Below are 10,077 nucleotides of genomic sequence, written 5' to 3'. Positions count from 1 at the left end.
TTCTCTATAATTCTGGGTGGAGTTTTGCCCACTTTATCCAATAAATCCTCACCCCTATAAATGCATAAATCCCTGTCCCCAGCAGGCACCAAGAACTGAATGAGAGGAATGAGTTTGGCTTACCAGGAGCTCATCTTTCTGTTCTGCATCCATTTCAAGGAAGTGTCATGAGGGTGTCAAGTGCTTTCCCTGCAATCTCGCCAGCTCTGGGAGGCAGCCACTTCCTTCCCAGCTTTCAACACCGTCCTTGGAAAAGATAAACATGGAAAGCATGTGCTGGAAGGAGATAACCCAGGGACTGAGGCTCTGGGGAGAGGGAAAGGTGAAGGAAAACCAGCGACTGGTGGCATTGCCTCAGCACAATACAGCACAGTACGAATGCACTCCCTCATTCTGGGAGTCTTTAACACGAGGCAGGTAAAAGTTGCTGCCTGGCAAAGTGAGCCCAGAGTTTACAGCATCAGAAGAATCACTCTGGTTAGACTTAAGGAGATTAGCACAGATGTTGCAACTTAATTTCCTAGATTTGGCTCACAGGGCAAAAGCACAAACTCAAATACGGGAATACAAAAGCAAAATGAAGTAACACAAAAAGCACAGGACATTTTTCAATAACTAAATATTATATTACTTCTTTGAACATCACCACTTATTCTGTGATCTCAGGCTGAAGACTCAGCAAGTCTGATTTGAGCAGTTTGTGCCAACAAGCCTAAAAGAGAGCAGGCCGACAGGCTACCTATTTAAATCTGGGTTTAGGATATCCCTTCCCAAGCTGAGGACAGATGAGATGGAGAGTGGCAGCTCTAGTTTTAGGCTCAAACTTTCAGGACATGTGCCACAGCAGCTGCAATAACGGCCCGAGGAGGAAAAGGAATGGTCCAGTGATTCTTAAAATAGAATATGGGAAGCCTCAGTTCAAAGGCTTGATATAACACGGACAAATTCCTTTGCAATGTCAGCTATGCCTGTAAACCGATGAGGAATTGAGCACTCAGTGTGGATTTTGAATACAATCACACCAAAAGCTGGGAAGGAGGCTCAGAGGGGGCTCCGAGCGCTGGAATGAGCGGGGTTTGCCCAGCCCCGCTCTCTGGGGGCGGCCGAGGATGGGGCAGCGCTGGTTCCGGAGCAGGAGCCCCCATCGGACCGGGACAGCCCCGGTTGGGCTGCGCTGCGGTGCCGCGGCTCCGTTCGGGGTTTGCGGGTACCCCCGTGCGGCCAAGGCGAGGAACAGGCTGCTGCTAATCACCCAGCGTTAATGAGCTGAGCCATCCCCCGGGCTGCGGCAGGAGCGCCGGGGGCTCCCAAACCCGCCGTCCCCTCCAACGTGCCCAGACCCAGCTCGCTCTGAAATCCTGGATGATTTTGCAAGAGAATTAATTCAGTATCGAGGGGATTTTTCTCAGTGGGGCTTGGCAGCGCAGCAGTTATTGGATCATGGTACGGCAGGGAAACCCGGGCAGCTCCGGCCAGGCTGCAGGCACCAAAACCCATCCACAAACACCCCAGAACACAGGAACAACCTCTGCTACTATCTCCGATAATGAGAAAAGCCAATTTAATTGCCCAGGTTTGCAATCAGTCCTCGGGCTAAACTCAGAACCCCCAATACAGGAACACTCAGCTCTTGTGCTGAGGGGAGACTGAATTCCATCAGACACCACTTCAATGGAATAAAAACAAACAAAATCTCTCTGGGCATTGCCAAAATAGTAATCCAGATTAATAGTAATCTGATAGTAACTCCTCTCCAGGAGGAGACTGTCACATACACCTACCCCTGCACAAACCCGAGAGCAGGGGAGAGCTGCAGCCTGCGGGGAAATCTGTTCAAAATCCAAAAGTAACCTCAGTGGGGTAACTGAGTGAGGAAAAATTAAATCTACTATCAAATCTCTTTAAAGGGGAAAAGTAGAAATTTTGTTTGGGGTTTATGGGTCCAGCAAAATGCAGAGAATTGTGGTACCTGCTCCACACCTGGGCGCTCCCACCTGGGACTGCTCCTTCTTGGTTCTCCAAGTCCTTTCTCCAGGCTGGTTTGCTGTACCCAAGGCAATGAAGTGTTTTTGTTTGGAGGCTTTAATGCATCTTAAAAAGTGTCAACTTTACGAAGTTCTCCCTGAAATTTTCTACTCCTGTTTCTTTGGCCACATCATAGATCTTCTGCCTCCCCTCATAAAGGGATGGTTAAAAAGCTAAAAAAGAAAAGAAAAAAACGACAAAACAGTTTTTAATAGTCTTTCAAAAGCCCAGTCTCTCACATCAGAAGTCTTCTAAAGCCAACTTATTAAAGATCTTTATTAGCTTCAATCAACTTTACCACAGCTCCCCCTGTGCCATCTCCTTCCCATCCCTTACAAATGATGAGCTCACTCTGTAAATTGTGAGTTTAACTCAAGCTCCATTTCATCTCCACCAACTGCAGGAGAAGGTGCCATTGCTCAGGAATTATAGTCAGCAATATTAGTCCCTGGGTATGGCATTACCATATCTGGGATGATTTAGGGACAATGAAATCCCTGTGCCATCAAGCTGCATGATTCCTCTGACAAAAATGATCCTGCAACTGAATATCCTCTGGATGCACTCGCTGAATTCAGTCCATTTGCCTTCCTTGTTCCCTTTCAGCCCACCAGGCAGGGCTGGAGGAAACTGTTGCTTCTTGCAAAGAGAATTGAAGGCAAAAGCAAAACTGCTGCAGGGGGAATGATTCTGAAACTCAAATGTTCATCCTAGGGCACTGCACTGGGAGGAGCAGGGACCTGGGGAGCCCTCCTGGCATGGTCCAGTTCACCTGTTCCCGTGGGTTTTAGCCCAATTCCCTTTCAGTTTAACAGAAACCCATGGCTGGGGGAAAGGTGGCTCTGTAGGATATGGAGAAGTGGCCACTGGCTGGCAACTTACATTAACTTTGCTCACATTGTTCACAATAACTTCTGCTCAGTTTAATTGCTGCTGCTTTGGGGAGAGTCCAGAGACTTTGCTCTATAATTTATCAGTAATTTCACTGTTCTTAAAACCTCAGCAAAATCCTGAAGCATTGGGAAAACAAGGATCATCCCCAGTATCCACTTCCAGCATCCCAAAGGCTTCAACCCTGAGCAGAACTTGGTCATTCTTTGCAACTTCACCTATTAAGAGGGTAATAAATGACAGCAGCAGTTTGGCCCTATTTCCCAGGTGACTTGTGCTGGAATCAATAAATGCAGAAACAAATTAGTGGCAGAGCTCCAATATTGCATGGATTTAACCCATACTGTGCCCAGCGTCAAGGCCTGCTGTGGAGCACAGAACTCATTTGTTTTTCTGTTGCCAGTGGTGACTTTCTGGCCCCTGGATGTGTTTCCCAAAGCTCCAGCAGGACAAATCCCCGCTGCTGCAGAGCCCACCCAAGGGACCAGCCTGTTAACTGCACCTGGCAGCACCAGTCCCATTCCCAACAGATGCACAAGAGACAATTTTCCGTGTAAAATGATTACAATTTAGCAGAAAAAAATGTCTGTTCAGCTTCAGGCGCTCTGGCAGGCGGCGATGCAGATTTGTGGTGCCTCTAACCACGAAGCAGGCACGGGCTGCAGCTCCCCAGCTCTAATTTACACAGCTAATTAGTTGGATTTACTGGCTTCAGCATCCCTCAGTCTCTATTTGCTTAAGGAGAAATAGATGAGCCCTGCCTGTCGAGTCAAGCCCAACAGGCCAATAACTCCAGCAGTGCAGGGCACGGCCAGGGGGAAGCAGCTCAGCACCCAAAATATCCTTTGCTTTCTGAGGAATTTAGATGGCAGACACTGCTTAAAATCGGTTTTTGTGCTTGGCTGGGGAAAACATCCTGTGAGGATCCACACGGGTCAGCACAGGCTGCTGGGGTGGGGAGATGGAGAAGTTAAGGAGTAACTCCTCCAACAAAGAGCAGCCCTGGGTTCCCTTCATTAGCAGCACTTTGTTAATGATGGGGGTGAAGAGGTCACCCAGCCCGTGATGGACACAGGGAACTCCAGAACATTCCAGCTGGAAACTGGGCACAGGCAAACCCCCAGAGCCAGGTCCTCTGGAAATACTCGTTCATTTATAGATGCCCAGCAAGGTGAATCTCTACAAAAGTGGGGTAGGCTGTTTCCAACTTTCTGATTTTAAGATTTAATTATTATTTTCCTTTCTGCAGCGACATCCCACTGCCCGGCCGCCCCAGCGACTGCTCAGGAGGTTTGGAGGCTGTTTCTGGGTGGGGTTTAATGGAGATTATTAAGGATTATTCACCATTATTTCTTTTCTGTTAGACAGAGCAGCCATGGAACCCGGGATGGAGCAGCTCCTGGGGGCACATCCCAATCTGCCCTTTGTGCCTGCAGCCGCTCCAGGACACTTCCAGCGCATTGGAAATTTCTGGATGTGAAACTCTGCCCTGCTCGTTTTCACTGGATTCCCCCCGAAATCAGCACAGGTTGAAACAGGTCACTGAACTTAATCACAAACAGACACTGAAATCCCAGGGAAAGCCAAGCAGAGACTGAAAAAATACTCATCTGACAGCCACTGAAGGAGACATTTACACAGGGGGGTTTGGGTTTGGCTCTGCTCTGGAGTCTAAGTAGCAATTATAAAAATGGAGCATTTTTACTCAAAAAATCTCATCTCCTGCTTAGTCACTACCCCAGCCAGGTCTGGATTCGATTAGCAGGAGCAACAATATTCAAGTTTAAGTGCAGAAATGTAACACATCATCAGTTTTATGGAGCCAGTTCTGGTTTCACTCCCAAGAAAAGCTGACCAGAATTTTACTTTCCTCTGCAGCAAGGCCACTGTATTCCTCCCTGTTTCGTACAGTGCTACATTTTAGAAAATAAAGAAAAATTAACTCAGTAGATTTATTTACATGTTCCATTTTCAGCCTCCAAGTAAGCCAAGGCTCTAAAAACACCCTGCAGTGATCTAGCTTTTAGGCCAGGAAACCTCACTTTCAGGTAAGGAAACCTTGCTTTTCAGGTGTGAATTACAACAATTAATTATCTGAATGAAAGCACGAACACAGGCATGCAGAAAGCAAATGTTCTTAAACCACATGAAGTGAACTAAAGGCAGGAGAAATTAGAGAGTATTAAGAACAGTCCAAGCCAAACCGTATCCAGCTTTATTAAAGGTACTTTTCATGAACAATCATGGTAATTTAGACAGGACATGGGCTACAATCCGCAACACCTTACAACAACTGTCAAACTCCCCTCCCTTTGTGGACTACTGAAATGGAGAAGTTGCTAAAAACCGTCAGAATGTTCAGCTGGCACTGGGTGAGGTTTAGAGTGAGGGTGGGCGCGTTCCCACGGCGCGCTGTCTGACAACGCTGCACAAACCCACCCTGACTTGGAGGGGAGCACAAACTCCAGGGGCAGAATTCTGCATCTGGGGGTCCACAGGGGGAGGGAGAGAGGAAGGGCAGCTCCTTTCCGAGGCAGAACATCCAGACTGGAGACCAGCAATGCAGATCCTCTGCCAGGGAACACCCAGCTCTGTGGTTTGGAGTGATGGCTCTGGGTGAGCAGGGGACACCGGGGCAGAGCTGGTGGCACTGGGATGTGGAGCAGGCAACAGCATCGTGGGAGCTCTGATGTTCACCTGGACACAATGACACTCAGCACGGGGGAATCCCTTCCTCCTCCCTGCAGGAAGGGCCCTTCTTCCAAAAACTGGGGGACTGGCAGAAGCTTTTCTTATTAAAATTTAGGTTTTGAGAAATAGACTAAATGACTTTTGTCCCCATTGCCCCCCACCCCCCCAGAACACAACAATGAAGCGGTCTGTGTGCTAACAACATAGCTTAAAAAAAAGTAAACCAAAATTCTGCATTGTTATAAAACTTGATAAAAAATAGTATTTCAAACTGTACAGTCACCAGAAGTACACAGTTATCAAAAATTCACACGTTTTACTTGGCTTCACCAGCACCTTCGGCTTTCTGTGCCTGAAAGGAAAAGGGGAACAAGTCAGCACATTAAAAAATGGACACTCATTTTTCTATACAGCAAAACCCTGAGCAGAACAAATCCTCTCTGGGCTGCACAGCCCTGATTTTTAATAAAATTAAATTGAACATCTGTTGGACCATAAAACACAACTTAGAAGTTGCTTTTTGAATCCACAGAAGAACAGTAACTTCCATGTGGCAACATCCCCTGGCGAACAGACAATTTAACTCTTTACCAACGCCCCCTGTGCCGAGTGTTGTAAGCAGCAGCCACAAGCCAAGACCTGTCCCAGTCCGAGGGAAAGGAATCAATGCTGCTGCACACCAGCCTGCTGGGATACCTGGTCTGTTTTGGCATCTCCATTTTCTGCAGGGTTGTTTCCCTCCTTGCCAGCATCAGCTTTTCCTTTCTTCCCCTTGGGCACCTTCTCGCTCTTCTGTGAATGCAAGACAACATTTGCTGTCAGCTCCCAGAGCCAGGCAGAGCCACAGCCCCTTTGGGGTGCTGGCCCCAAAAGAACACAGACACCCACGTTTGTTTGTGAAGGGAGTGGCAGCAAGTGGGAACTCCTCACTTGGGTATTTTTACGCAAATTCTGTGAAATCTGCAAGCTGTCAGTTCAGCTTTAGGACGCGGCTCCATTTCCTCACTGCACAGCTGTTCATCAAAGGTTTGTCAGCTGCTATCATTGCCAGGCAATGCCAAACCTCATCACCATTTATTCACCTTTCCAAACAGCCCTGACCCAACCCAACTCACCTTTGGAGCTGCTTTTTTAGGTTTGGGCTCTGGCTTGGGAGGAGCAGGTTTCTGCAAGGGAGAGAAAACCTGGTTAGACCCTGGTGGAATGGTCTGGCTTGGAAGGACCTTCCAGCCCACCCAGTGCCACCCTGCCATGGCAGGGACACCTCCCACTGTCCCAGGGGGCTCCAAGCCCTGTCCAGCCTGGCCTTGGGCACTGCCAGGGATCCAGGGGCCTCCCCACCCTCACAGCCAGGAATTCCCTCCCCATATCCCAGTCTCTGGCAGTGGGAAGCCATTCCCCCTTTGTCCTGGCACTCCAGGCCCTTGTTCAAGTCCTGCTCCAGAGAAACAAACTACTTTCTTTTACTTTTTTTAACGTTCAGGCCAAATAGCTTCATTTTAGGAAAGCAAGTGAAGCATTTGAAACTGCAGCAGCTGTTTGGTTTGTCCATTATTTTACCACTCTCACAGCAGCACACAATGGGGCAGGGCCTTAAGGGAGGAACTGAATTTTCACCTCCAGCGCTGACACACACTTGCACACCCAGAGGTCGTGTGTAAAACCACCGAGTGTGGTGACACCTCTGCCCAGCAAGAGGATACTCACAGCAGATAACCTCGCTGATCTCCGCTGGGGCTGTTGGAAAAGGAAAACAATTCCATTGAAATTACATGGGATATGAACTCTCAATATCTTACAAACTTGCTCCCTTCCCAAAGTAGTCTATCCCCAGAAATTATATCTATAGCTCTTTAGTTTTTAGAAATTAAGATGGTAGTTTCCCAGTTTCCCTTTTTCTGTGTTCTCAAGAAACATGAGGCTATGCTGTTGGAATTACTAATAGCTAACGGTAGTTGAGTAGATTTTTCATGGTTAAAAGAAGATTTCTTGTGGTTAAAAAGCAGTTAAGACTTTGAAAAGTCAGAATCAATTGAGACAACCCTCCCCGCTACTCCCCAGTTATTCTGACGGCGTTAAACCTCGTCTTCCAAAGGAAACACTTGATGATCCAACTTTCTCAAAGCACTGAACTTCTTACCTCATCCTTAACTTTGGCCTTATCGCCCTTGGTCTCTCCTTCAGCCTGGGGACAGGGACACAGGTTGTAGGGGCCGGTGACGGGCAGGGCTCCCGTTCCCCGCCGTTTTACCCCCGATCCCGGGGGGACCGTCCCCACGGCGGCCCGCGGGCGGGGCGGGGGTGCCGGGCACGGCCCAGGCGGGCCCCGGGGCCGGTGCGGGGGCGCCGCTGCCGCTCGGGGCGGGCCCCGCTCCCCATCCCATCCCATCCCATCCCTCTCCTCCCGCCCCCGCCGTTTTGGCGGCAAAGCGCCGCCGCCGCTTCCCGCCCTTTCCCGCCCGCACCGGCGCTCCCCTCCCCCTCCCCTGGCCCCGACCTCCCGCCAAAACCAACCGGTTCGGACCGGCGGGCCCCTCCCGCCGCCCGCGGCCGCGCCGGTACCGGCCCCGCGCCGCCCCCACCCCGCGAGGCCCCGCGGCTCCGTTACCGCCCCGAACGCGCGGGGGGAGCGCTGGTCCCGCCCCCCCTCCCACAGGCGGCTCCGTGAGGGGGGAACGGGCGCCGTGAGGGGGGAGAGGGCGGCGGGGGCGGCACGTACCTTTCTCTTGGGCATGGCTCCGCGCGTGCGAGCGTGAGTGCGAGTGAATGTGTGTGTGCGTTGGAGTGTGTGCGGAGAGCGGAGCGCGCCGGGCGCCGTGAGGGGGCGGAGGGAGCGGCGCGGGAGGCGGGGGAGCGGGAGCCGGGCGCGCTGGCGGCGCTGCGGAGCGGGGCGCGCTGGCGGCGCTGCGCTGCGGGGCTGCACCCGGCGGGCTGCGCTGGTCCCGACCCCACTAATTGGAATCGGGTGTTTATAAAGTTTTATATAGAGCCGGACGCGGCCCAACCGGTTCCAGCCGGATCCCCGCCGCCCCGCGCGCCCATTGGCCCGCGCGGGTCACGTGGGCGGGGGCCAAGGCGGGGAGGGAAGGAGGGGATGGGGGGGGGCGCGGAGGGGGCGGCGCGCGCGCCATTCACCCCCCCCCCCCGTGCGCGCGCACGGGAAACCCGCGGGGAGTGGGGGGGGGGGGGGGAGGGAAAAATACGGGGGAAAAGGTGAAAATTGGGGATGTGAAAACTGGGGATGTGACAAACGGCTCGGGGAAAGGGGGGGCAGCAACACCCCGAACCCCGCCGCCAGCCCGCGCAGGTGAGCGGAGCTGTTCGTTCAGCACCTCCCGCCCCGCGGCCCCTCCCGGGGCAAGCACCGGGCGCCCTTTCCCGGTGCAACGCCGGGGATGCGCAGACCCGGTCCGGAAAGGAGGCGGCAGCGCTGCAAGGAGAGAGAGAAATGTTAAAAAGCAATAAAATGACGTCCAGTCAATTCACACAGGTGCCCGCTGCTGGTGCCAAGGGAAGCTGGGCGCCTTCCAAGAGGGGACATGGCTCACACCTGGCACAGCCACGGCCCTGGGCTGTAAATCCAGCTGAACATCTTCATCACTGCTTCCCCGAACCTTTCACTTTCTAGTTCAGCCTCATTCAGAAAAACAGCCCAAGGAGCAGCCTGTCCCCCTCCCCTGGCCAGGTAAATCCAGGCTGTTTCACACTTCAGCTGCACATTTTTCCAGCCATGCTGATTTTCCCCATCTCCAGCCCATATAAATTAATGATGGAGGTGCTGTTCTCACTGAGAGAAGCCTGTGGCTCTGTTCCCACAGATTCACTGGAAAGATGCACTCCTGAAACCCTGGGGTCTGCCTCATCTCCACCCTCTAACAAAGAGAGTTTCCCCCTCTAACAAGGGAAATAACTGCAATTGCATTTACAGGAATAATGTAAATTCACCTGCATTTCACTGATGCAGGTGAAATGCACAAATTCAGGTAACAGGAACCTTTTGCCACTGCTTGAAGGGCACTTCCTCCTCCCCTACTCCAGTGATGCCTTTTATAAAATGGATTAAAACTTCCCCAACAAGTATTTTATAAACCAGACCCTTCACTTACCTGCCCTGCATCAGGACCAGTACTTTGTGGAAAGCCACCTCCGTGGCTTTTGTCACCTGTAGAGTCAGAACACAATAAAAACTTTTTTTTTTCTTAAGGTAAAAATGCATTTTTTGAGTAGAAGTCTCCCCACCAGCCTGGCAAAGCAGACTGGAGACTCTCCATCTCATGGAGAGTACACTGCTTCCAGTTTCCTGAAACATGGAGAAAATAAAACACAGCAAAAGAAGTTTAAAATCAACAGCTCTCATCATCTCAGCACATTTTCAGCCAAATTCTCTTTGCTACTTACACAAGAGGTGGAATCTGCACAGCTTCACTCCTTGGGGCATCAGCAAACTGCTCACACTGCACTGTAAAAACA

At 51.2% G+C, this 10,077-nt stretch overlaps 1 protein-coding gene across 1 annotated transcript; it reads right to left on the bottom strand.

Annotated features, from left to right (window-relative positions):
* Nucleotides 1-5,103: 5,103 nt before the first annotated feature.
* On the bottom strand, nt 5,104-8,487 carry HMGN2 (high mobility group nucleosomal binding domain 2). The gene is made up of 6 exons (XM_058040246.1): nt 8,327-8,487; nt 7,748-7,792; nt 7,315-7,344; nt 6,723-6,773; nt 6,304-6,399; nt 5,104-5,959 (listed from the first exon to the last, which is right to left on the bottom strand). Exons 1-6 carry the CDS (start codon nt 8,339-8,341, stop codon nt 5,924-5,926), a joined length of 273 nt encoding a protein of 90 aa, XP_057896229.1. The 5' UTR covers nt 8,342-8,487; the 3' UTR covers nt 5,104-5,923.
* Nucleotides 8,488-10,077: the final 1,590 nt, after the last annotated feature.

The sequence above is a fragment of the Melospiza georgiana genome, chromosome 24 (genome assembly GCF_028018845.1).
Source record: "Melospiza georgiana isolate bMelGeo1 chromosome 24, bMelGeo1.pri, whole genome shotgun sequence".
Classification (NCBI taxonomy): Eukaryota; Metazoa; Chordata; class Aves; order Passeriformes; family Passerellidae; genus Melospiza; species Melospiza georgiana.
Note: the sequence above shows the minus strand (reverse complement) of the source record. Positions and strands in the feature narration are given on the sequence as shown.

Bases quoted from the DNA above. Each gene is read 5' to 3' on its own strand.
- HMGN2 (XM_058040246.1), bottom strand. The intron at 6,774-7,314 runs GTGAGTATCCTC...TCTCCCTTGCAG, and splicing joins GATCAGCGAGGTTATCTGCT to AAACCTGCTCCTCCCAAGCC. The intron at 5,960-6,303 runs GTATCCCAGCAG...TTTTCCTTTCAG, and splicing joins GAGATGCCAAAACAGACCAG to GCACAGAAAGCCGAAGGTGC.